Source organism: Neomonachus schauinslandi, chromosome 14, assembly GCF_002201575.2.
Source record: "Neomonachus schauinslandi chromosome 14, ASM220157v2, whole genome shotgun sequence".
In the NCBI taxonomy this organism is placed as follows: Eukaryota; Metazoa; Chordata; class Mammalia; order Carnivora; family Phocidae; genus Neomonachus; species Neomonachus schauinslandi.
The window spans coordinates 4,678,211-4,698,153 of record NC_058416.1 but is presented as its reverse complement, the minus strand read 5'-3'; the positions used below and the strand labels follow the sequence as shown (position 1 = coordinate 4,698,153).

Sequence of the window (19,943 nt, the reverse complement as noted above, 5' to 3'; positions counted from 1 at the left end):
CTGCCCCTCCCCCTGCTTGTGCCCTCTCTCTCTTAGATCTTAAAAAAATCTTTAAAAAAAAAGGCATTAGTAAATTGATAACAGCTTTTTGCCACACGTATTTCTGCAATCAAAAAGTGTCAAAAATTAAAGTCTATTACACCCTAAATCCTTTCCAAGGGAGTCAAAGAAAAGTAAATTAATATGCTGTATCGATCCATTTCAATCTAAGAAACTGGCAAAGACCAAATAAAAAACATCTCATTCACTGCTGGGAGTATAAATTTGTATAAACAGTATGGAAAACCAAATCTGGTAGTGTTTATCAAGAGCTTAAAAGGCACTTGTATTTTTTTAAGCCAGGAATTTCACTTGTACAAAATATATCCCAAAGCAAGAAAATGAGCCCAAAAATGTGACTCGAGAAAGTCCATCTCAGAGTTGTCTGCACTGACGAACTTCCAGAGACAGTACAGGGATTGGTTAAACAGCCTGGCTCCATACAGTGAACAAAGCTCAGCCAATTAAAATGGACAGTTTCAACACAGCTGAAAGTGTCTGAGATAGAAACGAGCTCATGATGCCTTCCAGATGTCTGCATGGCTTGGTCCCTCACCTCCTTCAGGTATTCATGCAAATGTCACCATCTCACTGACAACTCCTCTCTCTCAAACTCCAACCCATACTCCACACACACACACACACACACACACACACCGCACGCACATGCACGCACTATAGGCCCCCTCCTTATTTTTTTTCCTTAGCACCTATCACCATCCATCACTACACATCTTACTTATCTACTCTGTTCACATCATTGGAATTGTAAGCTCCACATCCACAGGTCTTTTGCGCAAGTTTTGTTCACTCCTGATTCTTCACCCACAACATCCTGGCATACAGAGATAGTCAATAAATACCTGCTACATTAATAACATATCAGTTGAAAAAAGCAGGTTATCTCAGGATACACTACATAATCTTATCTTTGATTTTGTCTCTTAAGAGAAAAAGTAAACACACACAAAGGAAAAAGTTCTGGAAGGAAAGACAACAAAGTATTAACCAGTAATACATCTGATTCACAGGATTACAAGATTACAAGGTTTTTGGGTGGTGGTTGTTTTTAAATGGGGGCTGAAGAATTGAAGGGCCAGAATTCCATGTATTTTCTAGTATTACTTAATATATTGAATATGCAATGAACTGTGGGATTTTTGTTGTTTTAATTTCAAAACGAGAATCCCATACATGAGAAGGTTTGGACTCACAGTTTGATAGCATAATCCTTTAGGGCAGGTACAGTGGTTCCAAAGGCATCCACACAGCTGGAGGACCAGCTGCCCTGAAATCTGGGGGCACAGCCAAGAGTTCAAAAGTTCTTTGAAGTCTCTTAATTGATCTTAAGAATTAATACAAATGTTGCATTCTACTGGATAACTTACCTGTGGTTGTCTTATTGTACAAAGGTATTATATTACTTACCAGTTAAATTACTTAACATTTTCCCCAAAGCCACTGCATTAATTTTACTTATCCATAATTAAAATAGATCTAATGAATCCCTATTTCACAAATCAGAGAAGACTATAGTTCTGACAAGGCACTTACAGTGACTCATTTAAGGTCCCAACATAGAGGCCAAGAGCCCCAGAGACTTTCATCTCCCGACTGTCCTTCCAGAGCTCTTCCGACTGTATTACTATATTCTATATTTTATCAGTATGGCTTTTGGTATTATGGAAAGTACATCTCCATTTCTCCATAAAATAAACCAACTGCACATTTTCAAGGGCCACACAATTAACAAATCAGTAAGTTCCATGCATGTCCTCATGTAGATTTATGTCTACAAAATTAAGTGCATACTTAGCTGACATAATTAGTCAGATGACATTTAGTTTTAAAACTGTTTTTAAGTAATAGATTTTGCCTGATAGCTTTGAATAAATTCAATATTTTAAAAATTTACCTTCTTAAAAAAAAAAAGAAAAAAATTATCTTCTGTCCCTGATTTTTGATATTTGATAAACCAGAGAAACTAGATCAAGTAGAAATTAAGCCAACCTGATATCCTTTCTGCTATTTTTCTCACAGTTTATGACATTTACACATGTTCACATTTTTTCATTAAAAAGGTAGCTGATTCCTTATTAAAATCTAATTTTTCTGCAGTGAGACAATAAAAATCACCACCTACTTAGACCATCTGCAATCATTCTTGGCAGCTGATTTTTCTTTCCCATAAGGAATGTAGACCTCACCAAATCACAGGCTGACATGCGGGCTCCCATGCCAGGCACTCTAATTACGTCATCACCAAGAAGTTCGCTCAACTTACAAAGTAATAGAAGATCCATCACATAAAAATCATTCTGCTCCCCACTGACAGAGCTCTATATATAAAGGCTAATCTTAGGAATCGTGGCAAATTGATTTAAAGTTCGAGGCTCCAATTTAAATGCCACTGTTTCTCTCCTACAGAAGTTTTGAAGGCACTGTCACCATTTTAGTTCTCACGAGGCTTGTGGTATGTCTAGCATTGCCGCTATTCTCAAGAACCAACTATTACCATAATACTAAGGTGCAAAGCACCCCTTCCAAAAACAGGGTAAGTGGGTAATGGACCCTAGGATGAACATGGGACAACATCCTGGAGATTTGGGAAAACAAAAGTAATTTAAGTTCTTGAACTGTTAAATAACAGAATCATATTTTATAAATAAACATAGACATTTGGTTTGTTAGAAGGCATAATACGAATGAGTTTTCCTATCTTACAAATCACGAGGACTTGCAAGCAAAAAGACTCCGCAAGAATGCAAATTGTTCTTTGTATTGTCCCTCCACTTGGCGAACCAATTGGGATGATGTGTATAAAGCTAGGAACCACTCACCATAAAACAAGAAGAATCTAATAAGGTACCATGATAGCACATTTATACCTCTAACAGACCGGATCATTCACTATGAAATGAACCTGAACCATTACCCTCGGAGTTAAGCTAAAGATCCTTTTGGAATGTACCTGCAGCCTCCTGCTCCCTGCCCCTTCCCCATCTCCTCAAAGTTGCCTTCTCTCACTGTAGAAGAGGACCACCCTTCAGAAGCAGGGTGCCCAAGAGAAATGTAGGAGATGGGTCTCTAGACACCAAGAAAAGAACACAAGCCCAGCACTTCGTCAGGAAGGCAGGCAGAAGGGGATTAGGGATGAACACGAACGGGTGGCTATCAATAGGCATCGCTTCAGAGTTTGCTTAGAAACCTGCCGCCTGGGTGGCTCAGTTGCTAAGCAGCCAACTCTTGGTTTCAGCCTGAGCCATGATCTCAGGGTTGCGAGCTTGAGTTCCAGGGTGGGACTCTGCCCTGGGCGACGAGCCTGCTTAAGATTCTCTCTCTCCCTCTCCTTCTGCCTTCCCCACCTCCCTCTCTCTCTCTCTCTCTCCAAAAGAAAAGAAAAGAAAATGCAGAGGAGGCCTCGAAGTTGGAAGTGCAGGAACTCTGCCCCGAGAAAACACGCTCCCAGACCAACCCACCCACCAGAATTATCTGCTTAGGGGTTGTGTCTTGCATTCACCAACCATGGGCGGGAAAAGAAAATTGGTAACCTTCTCAAAAGTATATTCTACTTTCCTAACTTACAAACTCATAGAGAGGACGAAAGGTGATTTCCAGCCCCAGAAGAAAACAAGGAGCTTGGGGGACACGTTCTGAACGAGCGCCCTCTCCAAGGCTGCAGGTGCAGACCTGTGATAAGCACCTGCCCTCACAGGTGGAGCTCATCCGCGCGGCGGAGCGCAGCGACGCGCTGCCCCAGGGTTCCCAGTTCCCCACAGTGCCTAGAACTGAATGAAGGGAAGGAGGAAGACTGTTCCCCGGGGAAGCTAGGATACTTGTATCAGGACTGGGGGTAACTGCGCGTTTCCAAGTTGAGGAAATTTCCTCCCGCCATTCTTCAGACCTCTCCTGCACTAAGAGCCGCGAGCAACACACCGCGCCGGGCCGACGAATGAAAATAGAGGGGGAAGGGTGGCGGGGTACTGACCCGACCCGCGGCCCTCAGTCACCTGAACCCGGCGGCCTCCCCGTCAGTCCCCGGGGCAGCGCCGGCGCCGCCGGGCGGCGAACGCAGCGCCTGGAGGCCGCGCCAAAGCTGCTGCAGGAGCCGGCCGCGTCCCGTCGCCATGGAGACCCGGCGGGAGCGCCGGAGGCGGAGCGGTGGCCCGAGGGAGGAGCGCACCGCCCCCGCCACGCCCACTCGACGCCGACGCCCTCGCCGGCGCCTGTGCGTAGGGGCGAGGCGAAGGGCGACACCGCCTTTCCGCCGGCCCCAGGAGCTGTTCTAGAAACTTCTGGGGCCCTGCTTCTTCCCACGCCCCACGGCCTGAAGCTGAGGACGCCGCGTGGCAAGCCGGCCGCTGAGTTTCGGCCACTGGCGTTGGGCACTGCGGCGGCCTCGTCCCTCCCCCCTGCTGGCTCTCGGGAAGTTTGTGCTGCTTCCTGTCCGGTTTCCTTGGGGAGAAACTGAAACGCAAAGGCTACATCATTTGCGCATGAGGAAGGGCAAAGCCACAACTAGACCGAGAATTCCCAGTTTACAGTCCTCTCTGAGAGTCCACAAGAACACCCATCCTATAATTCCTAATTTGATTTTTGTCAGTTGCGGGATCACTCCGCCCACCCCTGCGGCGCCAAATACGTGCAGCGCAGGCGCGGGGAACTCTCGAAGGTAGCGGAAGGAACACCCTCTCTGGCCGCCCTGCACTGTGGGAAATGTAGTCCTGGTTCCTTTCCTGCTGCGGTAGCTCTGTGAAGAGTGAGGGCCTCGAACTACTATTCCCAGGACTCCTCGAGGTTTCCCAGGTTACTTTGCAGAGGTATGGCGGGTAGTGAGTGAACGTAGGTACGGAAGGTAATTAAAGCACTTTAATTCGAGTAAAAAGAGCATGGAAGGGAAGAGGAAGCGGACGCAGCTTCTTTCGTGAGCTAACGTTTTCGCCGAACACGCCGTGCAGAATCACCGTTGTGAATGTGTAGCCCTGAGTACACTCCGGCTGGTGTGTATTGGGCAGTGAAGCTTTGCTCTTCGTAGTTGGCACCTTTCCAAAGCGGAGCAGTTTTCTGTGATCATGATATGTACTTTCTTACGAGCCGCACAGTGTGCGGAGAAGCTGCGCAGGTCGTCGGGGAAGCGGTTGTTCCCGCCACACTTGGTGCTTAACAAAGCTCACCTGAAGACTGCGCCCAGCTTGAGCTGGGGTGTGCAAGAGCGAAAGAAAACGGTGCAACCCAAGTGTATCCTTGGAGTCACCCGGAAAACCATCTGGACGCAGGGGCAGAGCGCCCAGAGGGGAGGGGACGACAGCAGCAAACAAGTGTCTGTGCACGGTCAGGGACGGGAAACCGGCGTCTCGACGTCACAGAAAGGTAACGGGCGTGATCAGTCTTTCCGCAAACGTGACGAGAGCTGCCCGGGTCCTTTCCCACGGGTTCAGTGCTAAAGATAGGAAAACAGCTCAAGACAGGTCAGAGTTTGAGAATATAGACCACAGTTTTCTTCACAGACTTGAACTCAGATTTCAGTTGATTTTTACATAACTTTGTTGAGTTATGTCTAGAAAATTTTTCTCAACTTTATCAGTTTTAGTGTAGAGCTGTATAAAACTTAACCATTGTTTGAAAGTTTATAATAAGTAGATTTCACAGATGTCATTTTATCTCCGTTGAGTTTCCTGTTCCCTCCCTCAGACATTAAAACTCTATGTATGAGGCACACTTCCCCAATTTCACACAACTGAAAATTAAAACCACATTTTCCTTATCTTAATTTCCTAATAGCCACGTCAGGGCTCTTTAGAACAACCATTCACGAGTATTTCTTGAGCTTCCACTTCCTCTGTGCTTGACCCTTGAACAGATGCTAATGGGTGTGCCAGGGAATTCCTGTGCACAAATGGATGAGCACTTAATGAAGAAGAAAGTAGATACGGAGTGTGAAACAGGGAAAACACAGTAATTGTGCTACAGAGAGAGTACCGGAGAGCGTAAGATAGGTACAGAGTAATTGGGTGGAGTAAATGGGTATTATTGAGGCATAACCCGTATGGGCTGGCTCAGGTAGGTCAACTCAGCACTGCTCTTGAATGACTGCTGTGCCCAAATGTTGAGATAGACTCTTCGTGCTACAGAATTAAAGGTGTTCAAAACAGCATTTATCTCCAGGTGACACGGGCAGTAATAGAAGGAACACAGATAATGGGAAAGGCAAAAATGTAGCCCTGCCAGGAAAAGTCAATTGTTTATTTCTTCATTTCACAAGTAATCTGTAGAAAAAATAAGTAAAAAGGAAGCAGACGGTTGAGACATTCATGATTATACCATGCAAAGGTGACTATTGTTAATATTTTGCTCTATGTCATTTCAATACGTAGAGTTTTTAACAACATTAACAACCAAAAAAAAAAACGGTATGCTATCAATTGTTGTGTAATCTGCTGAATATGTAAAACACATATCATTCATTCGTAATAGCCTGGACAGGGTTGTGAGGGATGACTGAAAGTCCAGCACAAATGAATAGCCTGCGTGCAGAGGGCAAAGGCTCAGATGTCAAAGCGTCTGTGAGGTCGTCCGGCTCCAGCAGCGGCGCTGCTTACACTGCAGAAGGGTCCTACTGCAGAGTCCTGTCCTCACCCGGACCCCATTCAGAGGCGACACCCTTCCTGGTGACTCAGTGATGAGTGGGAGCAGTATTCCCAAATGTGGGATATGCTGCCCGCAGAGTACAGAGGGGCCTATCACATCGTGGTACGGGATCCCTTAGTTTCTTTGGTTTGGGATGGGGTATCTTACCATGCCCCATGCAGTGTACCCCTAAGAGTTTTGCATATGTGGCTGGTGAACCCTGGATCTGCTTTCTGGGCTCATCCCCCCCACACTTGGAGTACATGTGTTTACCAAGCTTCCCGACACACATGCCCCTTGTTACTTTGGGCTCTAATACGATGGCATAAATAGAATGGACAAATGGGATGTTTTGCAGAATGTCCGCAACAGTGTTGTCCAAATAAAACGATGCAGTGATGGAAATGTTCTATCTGTATACGGTCTCTGTATGGGAGCCACTAGGCACACGTGGCCGTTCGGAGTTGCTAGTGTGATTGAGGAACTGAGTGTTTATTTAATTTTAAGTTAACTTAATGGTAAAATTAAACTCAAATAGCCATGTGTGGTGTGTGGTTACTGTACAGGACAGCCAAAATCCAGAAGGTCCAGGTCCCTTAAAACGAGGTGATAACAAGTGGGAGACCTAACAGATCCTAAGCAAGGCCGTACACGTGCGCTGTTGTCTGTGTCATGTTCCTACAAACCCTGCTGCTCCTTCTCAGTAGAGATGCCAGATCTGGGCAGGTTCTTCATTTTCTAAGTTTATTCGCCTAACAAATCTGTCTGGCCAAGCGAATTTCTGTTCTAAATTCCATTCTGGTTGTACTATGTGCGCAGCCAGTGGGGGGTGGGGGTGGCAGGGTGGGAAGTGACTGTCAGAGTTGAGGCCTGTTTCGATCCCTTGGACCGCAGTTGACAAAGCAAACACTTGGTCTGTGAGCAGCAGAATGTGCCCGGCGCTGCCCAGTCTGTATCGTGTTTTCACGCCGGGGGCCTGGATCACTTGTTCAAGTGTTTCTTCGTCTTAGAAAGTAAAGAGGTATTAAAATTGTAATTCTAAATAAAGTACGGATTCCCTGGCCCAGAACTCTACTGAGGTTCTTTTGAAAACTTTCTTCAGGTGGTTCTGATTCACAGGGAGGCTTGGGAGCAGCCGCCCCAGAGCACACGCAGACCCCCACCCACATGGGGTCCCGAGTCCACATGTCCCCCACTAGAAGTGCTGAAGCCGCGAGCGCTCCCGCCTGTCAGGCACACATCTAACTGAGCCATGCTTTCTCTCTACAGTGAAAGAAGCTGGAAGAGATTTTACCTATTTGATAGTGGTGCTTTTTGGAATCAGCATCACAGGTTGATCACAGCAAGTACAATATCTACTCCTAAAATCTTTTAACATTTGTCTTGCTCTTGCTTTGCTTGATCTTCTTTTTCTATAATTTGCAGGTGGCTTGTTTTACACAATTTTCAAAGAACTTTTTTCTTCATCAAGCCCTAATAAGATCTATGGGAAAGCCTTAGAAAAATGCAGATCACACCCTGAGGTTAGTCTTCCAGATGGAATCACACACACTCTGAAGATGGGGAAAAAATGCCGGGGGGGGGGGGGGGGGAGGCGGAGCCAGAACACACATATTGGTTCTGAGAGTAGTGATGTTTATATGATGATAAAGTCATATGGCTGGATTGTGATTATGTTATTAGCTCTCTCTTCTGTACTTGAAATGCTTTAGGACCCCCCCAAAGGTCTGTGTAGCGGTGTTTTCATCCTAATTATACAAGAGAGTCACTTGTTTTCGTAGATACTAAATGCTTAGACCTTGCCAGAGTATTAAACTCTTGTGGTAAGTTTCTAGCCCTGTAAAACCTGATCCGTGAGCTCATGATCATAATAGTAATTATTGACACTCGCTGAAGGCACATTATGCACCAAGCACTACACTCAGTGCCTCGTCCTTCTTGGCGCTCACAGAAGCTGTTTGTGTTAAATACTGCGACTGTCCCGTTTGCAGAAGGGGAGGCCGACACCTCAGAGATTAGGTATTGCTGAGATTGCTGAGCGGTAAGCGGGACAGCCAGGACCTGAGCCCAAGTTTGTGTGACTCCAAAGCTTATGTGTTGAGCACAGCATCCCCCAGAAGGAGGCTGACGTATGGAAAAGTTGCCCACGTTCTGTTAGGGGTCCTGCCAGAAGGAAGGCTTTCCGCGATGCCTTCCGGTCACAAATAGCGCAGGCATTGTAGCGCCAAGAGTTCCTGCTCCCTGGGTGGAAGGCTTCAGCGTGGAAAAATATTACCCACTGAAATCGTAATCTTTGTACCTCGAAGGAAAACAGCAGATAGCACCAAAAACTATCAGGGCAGCTTCTCACACATACCCAGGTGTGTGAGAAACAACATGCACCACCCCGTGACGGGCGAGGTACGAAGCTGCAGGTGCCCTGACTGGTTTCCCTGGGGCCTCACCTCCGCTTGCTCCACCTGTTTCTCCAGTCCTGTCAGGGAGGAGACCTCAGGCATCTTGCTCTTTACATCTGTTGATTTCTTACCATTGGACTCTGGGCCGTCGGTGAGAACCATGAAGGAGGAGGCAGGGAGACCCATCTCTGAGTATGTGGGAAATGAGCAGGGAATAAGGAAGGTTCCAGTTACAGTTCTTGTTTTTGGAAAGGCTCCAAAGTACTTGCATTTTAAATCAAGAGGAACTACATTTCCATGTCATTGTCAGTTTTCCTGTTAGGAATCATGGTTTCATACCTCTCGATCTGAGGTGATCATTGCGGGCTTCCCCCGGTATGTGAAAGTGGCACACTCGTGTGAAAGCTCTCGTTTAAGTCAAGGGCGTGAAGCAAGGGCACAGCCACCATTTCCTGAAAGCAAAAGGCCTTTGGATTTTGTTCAGTTAGCAAACAGGTACTAATGTAGGATCTTTAGAGTGACGTCGTGAAGCGAACTTTTGGATAGCTGGAGAAACCTGTACTCATTATCTTTCACTGTCTTTAGTGACTCAAAAAATTGTGTCGTTCTTGTACCTTTGAGTATTAGACCCCATGAGATACATTTCACTAAAAATATTCAAATGCGTGTTTAAACGTTTGCCCACTTTGTTGTGCCTGGTTTTTGTGGGAAGTAGGAACACCTGTCGTGAAGCCATGGTTCACACCACGGAGTCACGGACAAAAGTGTCTGCACAAAAGACGTACTTGTGGAAGCAGGTTTTTCATCGTTGGGAGTTGTCATTTTGAAAGGGTCCCAGGCTTAATGATTTGTTTTCTTAAAAAAATCACTTGATTTGTCAGAAAATATTTCTCTGGGAAGCGTGAAAGGTGGAGGCCTTACCGAGTCCCGCGCTGCGTCTGTCCCACAGGTCATCAGTGTGTTCGGCGAGCCCGTGAAGGGCTATGGGGAGGCGACACGCCGCGGGCGGAGGCAGCATGTCAGGTACCGCGCTTCGCGTGCGCTCCAAAAGCTCGGGGTCATTTTTAAGTGACAGGAATTGAGGCTGTGCTCTTTCGTTTTCTTGACAGTTTTATTGAATATGTAAAGGATGGGCTGAAACACATGCGCGTGAAGTTCTACATCCAGGGCTCTGAGCCTGGGAAGCAAGGAACAGTGCATCTTGAAGTGAAGGAGGTGTGGGGACTGGGTGGGGACTGGGTGGGGACCGAGGGCTCTGGGGCCGCGGGACGTAAGCCCTGGGGACAAAAGTTACACCTGGAAATATGTTTGTTTTCCAGAACCCAGAAAGTGGCGAGTATGAATTTCGATATATATTTGTTGAACTTGAGCCCTACCCTAGAAGAACTATTGTCATTGAAGATAATCGATCCTGAGGTGATTGCAGAACCCCGACAAGCACGGCTTCCGGGCAGATGTGGCGTGGTGTGGACCCCCAGCCCTGCTCTTCCCTGCTCTTCCCTGCTCCTCCCGAGTCTGTAGAATGAGATAGGACAGAGTGTGTAGCGCAGAAAAGTGAGTGCAAGTGGGTAGTCATTGCATTTAAACACGGTGAACTGGAGGTTCTCTTGTAGAGGGCAGAATCATGAAGTAGAACATAGTTTATGCTATCTCTGAATCGATCATGGATGGTATTTCTGCTCTAGTTAATATCCTCTTTCATGATAAGAAATCTTTGTTAATTAAAAATTTTACACCATGTAAATAAGAGAAAAGAGTTGACTATTTTATGCTTTTATGTTGTATAACTGTATAAAATCTGTGAAATAAAGTCAAAACTAACAAAAAGATGTCAGAAGCCGCTTGTTTCCATAGACTTCGGAATCTGACTTGAACACGTGAGAACGTTTGAGGACTGTAGGAAGTTCAGATGACAAGTGCACATGATAAACATACTCCATGATGCCTGTGGAAAGGCTGTAGTAATGTAGTGTATCTCGTACTTCGTCCTCGGTGAGTGGGCACTGTGCAGTGGGAGAAGCCCACACCCACTGGTCGGGGGGACTGGGCCCTCAGGTGCGCATCAGACCTCGCCATCCTGGCTGGTTAGTACGACAACGAGAGGACAGGTGCAAGCATCCGACCACAGACGGCATCATGGAGTGTCCCCACGCCCTTTAGAAGGGGCACACCTCCCAACTGCCAGAGGAGCATGGAGACCAGTGAGCGTGGTGCAAGTATGTTAGAATGACTCTGGGAGATGACAACTCTGTTTTACGTCAAGCATTGACGGGCGTTCTAGAGAAAAGTGACCCTCACAAGAGTGTAGTCGTGACTGTGAAGTGCCCGTGCACTGGGAGAGATCTAGAAATGTCCTTATCTGTGGGGCACGGGGGTGCGGAGGGCCTGGTACATCATGTGACAACAGCGTTAAGACTTTTCTCCAGTAGCAATGGAGAACATCAGAAACGAGCAGGAGTGGAAGCAACCGTGTCTCTAGTTTAGAAAGGGAACTGGTGGCTGTGTGAAGAATGAGAGCCGGGGAAGAGGCCAGTGTGAATAATGGACAGTTCAGACGACACAGTGAAGCTGAAGAAGGTGCTACCATGGAGACATGTTTACGGGGTAGGAGAACAGGACTCTGCAGCCAAGTGGGTGTAGAGGGAGTGGCCCAGAATAGCTCTCAGGTCCCCCTGGAGTGATCATAGTAAGTTCAGGAAGGGAGCAGAGATAGTAAGTTGTGCATCTAGCTTAACGAGCACCTGAGTCAGCCAGGTGGCTGGTCTAGCAGCAACAGGACAGTCGAATCTGGAGCTCTGAACGCTCTCTGGCCTAGGGAAGGAGGTCGGAGAGCCCTGCAGGGAGGAAGCAGCCGAAGCTGACGGGGCGAGTTGTCCGGTGCAGCACGCAGGGGCCGAGTGGGGAGGGCACACCAGCTCGCAATCCCCCCATCCCCTATCATGGTTAACAGACGCTAAGGATTCATGTGTCTCCACTTTGAATTTTGAACTTGTTTTGTCTTTTATTTTTCTTGGGTTGTTAAAGGTGAAAGAAATTTGGGGGCATGCAAAAGAAAGGAAGGCAAAGAAGGAGACACTGAAATGCAGGGAAGCAAGGGGACACGAGAGCAATGTCCCAGGGGACTGCATTCAGCAAACTGGAGGGAGGCAGGGGTCTGTGCGTGTGACGAGTTTGGAGGCATCCCCGGCCTGGGTATGTCATCAGCCAAGAAAATGCTCAAAGTGGGGTTGGGACTTGGAGAGGGGGATGAGGTTTGGAATAGCCTCCGAAGGACAAGAGAGGAGCCTGGCCAGGGAGTCGGGGCCAGGGTGAGATCAGCCCCAGAACGTGTGTGAAATGGCAGGCAGCACAGACCTGCGACCCGTGGTCACAGGGACGGAACGGAGCAGGCAGCCGCTCGGGTCCTAGGTGTGAGGCCGCGGCGCTGCGGGAGAGTGGGCTTGTCTCTCGGGCAGACTGAGCGTCTTATAGAAGATCCGGAAGGGCCTCGCCTGCCCAGGGGCAGCGCTCACGGGAAAGGGGCAGGGAGCCGTGCAGCGAGCCTCCCGTGCAGCCCCGGGCCCAGACACACCTGCACCGCACAGAAGCCCGTGACACGCCAGAAAGGATGCGCTTCTGCCGGGGCATCCAATACCCGGGGGGGACGCAAGGGAGTGGGATCCCTGCCCCACAGCACACAAGCCTCCATTCCACGTAGATTAACCCTTTACAGCGCACATCATCTGTGACATTTGTGGGACGGACTTCGTAAGACAAAATTAGAAACCATGAAGAAAAAGATGGATCTTACGATTCAGAACCTAATCAGAGGAGCACCTGGGTGGCTCAGTCGGTTGAGTGTCCGACTCTTGATTTTGGCTCAGGTCATGACCTCAGGGTCCTGGGATCCAGCCCCGCGTCAGGTTCTGCGCTCAGCACGGAGTCTGCTTCTCCCTCTCCCTCTGTCCCTCCCCCAACTTGCACTCTGTCGTTAAATAAATAAAATCTTTAAAAAAAAAAACCTAATCAGAAATAAAAAGTAAGCCACTAATGAGAACACTTTACAGCCCATATAGCAAAGAAAGGATTCTTTACAACGAACTCCAACAACCAGTGAGCAAGAAGCAGCCACCTAGTGTGAAAGTAGACTCCCTCCTAGAACAGCGACCAGTGAAGAGGAGACACGTGGAACTGATGAGCTTCGGAGAATACCTTCAGCCTCGCTCAAGAACATGCCGCATGGGTCACTGGTTTCCATCTGCCAGATCGGTAAACACTTTGTGGCACCTGCTGGGGAGCTCGCTCTGTACTGTTCAGAAAAGTGGGAAACGCCGAACGTCCCCTACTCAGGCCTTCCACTAGGCATCCAGAACACCTCAGCGCACACACCCATAACTAAGCGTAAGAGCAAAAGACTGCACGTTTGGACGGAAGCCTGAAGAAAGACACTGTGATACACAACTTCAGTCTTCATGTGTTATGGTCTGAATGCTTGTGTGTCCCCCAAATTTCATATGTTGATGTCGTAACCCCCGGAGGTGATGGGGTTAGGCCGTGGGGCCTTTGGGAGGCAACTAGGCTGTGAGGGCGTGGGTCCGGTGAATGGGGTTAGTGTTCTTACAAAAGCCCCCACAGAGCTCCCTGAAGCCTTCCACCGTGTGAGGACACAGCAAGAAGCCCACGGCCCAGAGGACAGCCCTCCCTGGGCCCTGCGGCCCCTGACCTCAGACTCCCAGCCTGCAGAGAGGTGAGCAGTAAGGGTCTGGCTGTCTCTAAGCCGCCCGGTCTGCGGCATCTTCTTAGAGCAGCCCAGACCGACTAAGACACCTGGGCCCCGGGAGCGGAGGCCCTCGTGGCACAGGTCAGGGGCCAAGCGAGGCGGGGACCCCCTGTATCTAGACACTGCGAAAGAAACGGAACCCACGCAGCTACATACCTCAGCACACAGGATATTCACAGATATTTTGAGCAAAACAAGGCAAGTTGCAAAATACTAACGTGCATGTTGACATCATTTTTATGAAGTCCAGAAACACTCAAAAGTAAATAAACTTACTGCTTGGTGATGCATCCCTACGTGGTAAACCCTATAAAGAGGTGCGAGGGAAGATCAGTCCTCATCTGGGCGGCGGGAGGGGAGCCTCGTGGGGCTGCTCACGGGCAGGAGCTTAGGCTGGGCGCTGCGGCCGGGGCTGTTCACGCTGCTGTCTTGCTGTTCAGCTGCCGCCACACGCAGGCAAATTCACGCAGCTGGCAACGAAGCTTAATTAAGTGCGGGGTCCCTCACTGTCACGGACCCCAAAGCCCAGCCCTGCACTGGGTATTCCCTTTCTTACAGGAGACTTCGAAAACTGCCTAAGACGTGGGGGCCTTGAAGCCCACCCCTGCGGGCAGGTGATAACTTTTATCCGTGCCAGTCAAACATTTCAGGATGGAAACTTGAGACCACTTCCCCCACCAGGCCTGTGTTCCAGGCCTGAGTGGGTCCTTCAGCCTAGTCTCAGCCTTCGATTCGACTTACCTGGTTACCCTGAATCGTGGAGACTCCCCAAACTCCAGGCACTAGCAGATAAACGAAAACCTTCTTTTCTGTTCTTCCCCACTGTAATACCTTTCACTGTTGTCCTCTCTGTATCCTGAATTGTATCTGACGTTACAAGTTTGGCTACATATCTGTTCTTCCTCCTTAGTTTTGTTTTTTTTTTTTTTTAAGGTTTTTATTTATTTGAGAGAGAGACTGTGTGTGTGAGCAGGGGGAGGGACAGCGGAGAGGGGGAGAATCTCAGGCGGACTCCATGCTGAGCAGGGAGCACAACACTGGACTCGGTCCCAGGACCCAGAGATCATGACCTGAGCCGAAATCAAGAGTCAGATGCTTAACCGACTGAGCTGCCCAGGCGCCCCTTCCCCCTTAGTTTTGAATCCATTTCCTACCCCTGTCCCCACGGCCCCCTTGCCGTGGTAGGTGCCCCTAGCTGCCGTCAGCTGGGAGGTCAGAATCATCTCCTAAACCACCGTCTGTGCCCCTAGTTCCTGCCCTCCCCTAAAACCAGCTCTGCCTGAGTCTCCCCGACTCCCCACACGGCTCCTTCCCTCAGGACCAGCCTCTTGTCTGTTCGAGCCACCCTGTTCAGCCCCCACCCCACCCCCCACCGGGCTCACTTCTTCACACCCTTACATTCAATCTTCACTGACAGGTTGTTTTAAGACATGTGTGCGTTTTACTAGTAAATATTCTCGGCTACTCAGAATCTTCTTAATGCTTAACAACGGGCCATGTGCACATTCCTCTCTTACCAAAGCATCATGTAAGCTATGCTTTTACTGGGTAAGATGTCTCCTTCCCTTGGGGGCATTTTCAAAAGCCATCTACAGAATTCCATACAATTACACACAAAAATTAGGGCCACAAGGCATGTTTTGTGGCAACGCCTTTACAGAGAAGAAAAAAGCCAGATCCCCCCCGCCCACCACAGGCCATACGTTCGTGGAGCAGAAAGCACCTCCTACCCACCTTCCCTCATTTGGGCCTCACAGCCCGCTCCTGTGGAACTGGGGGTACCGTGGGGCTTCGTTAGTCCCAGGAGCCGGAAGCAGGATTTCTCACTCAGGCATTTGCTCTTCCCGCACCTCCTGGGTCCACCTGTGTGGAGCAAGGGAGAGAGGCTGCCAACCTCTAGGGGTTTGGAACCAACCTCCAGTGATTCCCGTCGTGGTTCACCTCCCACTGCACCTCCCAGCCCTCGTCATGTACAGACGCGACATATGGACGATACGCCCGGAAAGGGGAGTGGGTGACAACCTGAGGGAGAACCACTTAAGGAAATAATGTTTTTCTTCCTGCTCCGTGTGATCGCCATGCAGCTGGTCAGTGCTGGGCTCCTCGTGTGCGAGACGTCATGCCAAAACTTCCACAGCAGTTGCGTAAAGCCCGGGGCTGGCAGTGCGCCCTCCCACGGAGACCCAGCGCTGCCAGTTCGAGGCTGAACCGAATAACCCACTGCCTCGAGATCCTTAACTTAATCATGATTTTTGTGTTATAGGATGACACTCGCAGGTTCTGGGGATTAGAACATGGACATATATTTTGGGACCCTCCATTCTGGAGGCAACCAAAAGCATCGGCCAAGCAATCTGCTCTGTGTGACCTTGAAACCAGGGATTTGAACCCTGGGTGTTTAAGCATTACTTCATGCTGCTTTACCTCTATAGTTCAGCTTCCTCATCTCTCAGAGAAGACAACAATATGACTGCCTACGGTTTTTGTAAGGATTCTAAGAGGCCGTGTGGAAGGTGTTTCAACAATATTGCAGCTACCAATGTGTCTCTCATCTTCCCTTTAGACCGCAGCTAGAGAAGACATCGCTGCCATTTTGGACCTCCATTTCGTGGGCTATTTGGAAATAGTAGGTTCTCAAAAAATGTTTGTTAAATCCAAGCCATAGAAACATCCATAGTTCGGGGGCACCTGGGTGGCTCAGTCGGTTAAGCACCTGCCTTCAGCTCAGGTTATGATCCTGGAGTCCCAGGATCAAGTCCTGCATCATATCGGGCTCCCTGCTCAGCGGGGAGCCTGCTTATCCCTCTGCCCCTCCCCTGCTCATACACACTCTCTCTTTAATAAATAAATAAAAAATCTTAAAAAAGAAAGAAAGAGGGCGCCTGGGTGGCTCAGTTGGTTAAGCGACTGCCTTCGGCTCAGGTCATGATCCTGGAGTCCCGGGATCGAGTCCCGCATCGGGCTCCCTGCTCAGCAGGGAGCCTGCTTCTCCCTCTGACCCTCCCCCCTCTCATGTGCTCTCTGTCTCTCTCATTCTCTCTGTCTCAAATAAATAAATAAAATCTTTAAAAAAAAAAAAGAAAGAAAGAAAGAAAGAAACATCCATTGTTCTAATGCAACACGTTACTCAGAAGGCAACTGAGAAGTTGCAGAATTCCTGGTAAGCCAATTCTAAGAAACAGAAAACCACAAAATCTGTGGATGCAGCCCCCTAACATCCCTGCATCAGTAAAACACAATAACAGCCAAAATAATGTCAACCTGCTGCCTCTAGAAGGTTGATACGCCTCCAGGAGCAGGGTTGGGAGAAGGAAAACACACTAGCTCTTCAAGGTGTATATCTATATATGGCAGCAAAAAATGCTTTATTGAACAACCAACTTGTAAGACATCTTACTTCACAACATGACAGAACAAAAATGCAAAGAAAAGAAAGTAATATTCTGATCAAATAGTTACTAGAATCACAGTAAGTGGCTGCATTCATATCTATTGATTTGACCCGAGAGTTCCATTCTTTTAGGAAAGAGTATTTTCATGGTAAAACATTTCTTTGACTGCAGTGCAAATGCTGTGACCATTTACTTGTAAACTGCTGCAGAAGCAGCTCAGAAGAACCATTTGCATTCATCACATGCAGTGGATATTCTGCAGTTATCCATTGATTGTCCAGAGCGGTATCCTGACCCCACCCGGAGACCCCACCTTTTCACTGTGTGGCACTGATGTTACCAGCAGTCAGTTATTTATGTGTAGCTTGTAGGGAAAGTTCTCCCCAAATTTCCCTGACACCCAGATGCCTTGCTGAGGCACTGTGTCCCCTTTTCCACCAATATCCTATTTCCAGATTCCCCACCCAACCTAGGAAAATATTAGTCAGCGCTTCTCTGGTTTATAATCATAATACTAAGATCTCTGATAAATTATAAAATGCCTCTCTTTCTCCTCCTTTTTCCATCCTCTCCCCTTATTCCCAGAATCTGTGAAGAGCTTTTATTAAAAACAGTTAACAGAAATGCAAATAAATGAAACAATGCTTAACGTGTCAATTCCATGTATTACTTTGAGATCTGAGGGATTAAAAAGTTAAAGTTGGGGCGCCTGGGTGGCGCAGTTGGTTAAGCATCCAACTCTTGGTTTTGGCTCAGGTCATGAGCAGCCCCGTGTTGGGCTCCACACTCAGCTTGGAGTTGGCTTGGAAGTCTCTCTCCCTCTCCCTCTGCCCCTCCCGCATGTACACACTCTCTCTCTCTCAAATAAATAAATAAACGCTTTAAAATAAAAGGTAAAAAAAAGTAAAGCTGAAAAGGTCAAATTCATCAAATAGAGAACCCAGACTTCATTGCTTGCCCTGGGTATCCACCCCTGCATTGACTGCACACCGGCTGTTATTTGGCATGAGCTGTGGCGTCGAGTCATGGGCGGGGTGGCATGATGAGTGAAGAGAAGGATCATAATGATTTTTGTCAATAATGATGCTCTAGTCCCAAGAGGGGTCTCATTTATGAGAATTCATTGTTCATGTTCACTTACTGTTCCCGCCACACGAAAATGCAGCAGAGGGAATGTTCAGTTATTTAAGCACAATTGTCAGTATTGTTTTGGAGATAAGTAGATGCTATCAAGTAAATGCTGAGTGAGGCATATGGCTTTCTGTCCATAGAGGAGACTCTGGAGGAATATATTGATTTCTCGATGAACCAAACAGGAACCCCGGTCTTCGGCACAGATGATGAAAATCAGCTGTTTTTCCTGGAAGTGGCGGGTTGCTGTTGTGACGGACCACCAGTAAATATTGTTCATTTTCCTTAGCAACAGTTCAGATAAAAACGATAATCGTAATTAAGCTCAATGTCACAGTCACTGATATAAATTTGTATTTGTGCTATAAATAATATGAAATGGATATAAATACATAAAAATAATGTATGTCATTTCAGTAGTTTCAAATAATATACAGATTGTAATAGGCTCATTAATTTTCATTTCAAAGCATTATAAAAATGTTCATTTTTGTCCTTATCAAAAGCAATTGCATCATTATTTGTGTTATTAATACTGCCTTGCTTTATTGCTAATTTACTTATTCCAGGAATGCCGGGCCCTTTGCTAAGGGCCTGTGCAGAAGTTTCTCATTAAGTGTGCCACCTGGAGGCGGCGGCTTTCGGCGCTCGCGTTAGGGAATACCAGTGAGGGCATCTGACCACGGGAACAAGTGCAGTGCTTGGCTGGATTGCATCCGTCTTTGAAGTGTTCTTGATTTGGTTCCTGTGGTTACAACCCTGAGGACGCTTCTCAAGTGGGCTGCAGGGTTCCTCCTATACAAAGGGGACCTGCAGACTTACTGAAACTGCAGACTTACTGAGTTTCAATGAGAGATTCAGGATTCCGGTGTGCTATTCTGAAGAATAGTTAAACAGGAGCCAAATACCTCATTATCCAGGTGACTTCAAACAGAAGCTCATGTCCCAAGGAAACAGCAGGGTGCGATTGCTCTCGTTTAAAATCCATAAAGCCCCAGGTCCCACGTTTTCTCCTCTGTTTTGTCCCCTTCTCTCCATCACTACCTCTGACTCTCTCCATCTCTTCTCTCTCATCTCCTACTTCTTACTGCTCCTTTGCCTCCTTGTCTTCTCCCTATTCTCTCCTTAACAGACTATAATAAAGACTTAGGTCTAGGCAGGGCCCTCTTGACAAACATTTATGTTCCTTCTTGTTAATTTCAATCAGGCAAGATCAATTTTGTGGGTCTCCCTGGATCGGGAGAGGTAAGGATGCATCTCGCCCATTGGAAGAAGCACAAGGTTAGAAACAAGCACTTCACGAAGTCAATTAAGGGATCCGGAGCATCCCATTCATCCTCTAATGCCTACACCAGGACCCCATCTCAGTCTCAGACCAGTTCCTTCAATGTTTATTTTCTATTCACAGTGAGTAGGACCAGACTCCGTCTAGTTTTCTTAAGAGAAGCAATGCAGCTTTACCATTAAACATTTCAGGAGTGGGACTGGGGAAGTCTTCACATCCTTTCCATCGGCTGGGGCCTGGGGAAGAAATAAAGTGACAGGGGCTCTAAGCCATCAGCGGGCTGGACCACAAGCCCAGTGGAGGGGAGCAGCCGC

The 19,943-nt window shown here is 47.7% G+C and overlaps 1 protein-coding gene across 1 annotated transcript; it reads left to right on the top strand.

Moving 5' to 3' along the window:
• Positions 1 to 4,808: 4,808 nt before the first annotated feature.
• On the top strand, positions 4,809 to 10,883 carry TIMM21 (translocase of inner mitochondrial membrane 21). The gene is made up of 6 exons (XM_021686419.1): positions 4,809 to 5,409; positions 7,936 to 7,998; positions 8,092 to 8,189; positions 10,012 to 10,085; positions 10,172 to 10,277; positions 10,382 to 10,883. Exons 1-6 carry the CDS (start codon positions 5,112 to 5,114, stop codon positions 10,475 to 10,477), a joined length of 735 nt encoding a protein of 244 aa, XP_021542094.1. The 5' UTR covers positions 4,809 to 5,111; the 3' UTR covers positions 10,478 to 10,883.
• The last annotated feature ends 9,060 nt before the right edge of the window (positions 10,884 to 19,943 follow it).

Excerpts from the sequence above, each read along its gene's own strand:
- TIMM21 (XM_021686419.1), top strand. The coding sequence starts at position 5,112 with ATGATATGTACTTTCTTACGAGCCGCACAGTGTGCGGAGAAGCTGCGC. Across the intron at positions 5,410-7,935 it reads CGTCTCGACGTCACAGAAAG|TGAAAGAAGCTGGAAGAGAT; the intron begins GTAACGGGCGTG and ends TTCTCTCTACAG. Across the intron at positions 10,086-10,171 it reads GGGCGGAGGCAGCATGTCAG|TTTTATTGAATATGTAAAGG; the intron begins GTACCGCGCTTC and ends TTTTCTTGACAG.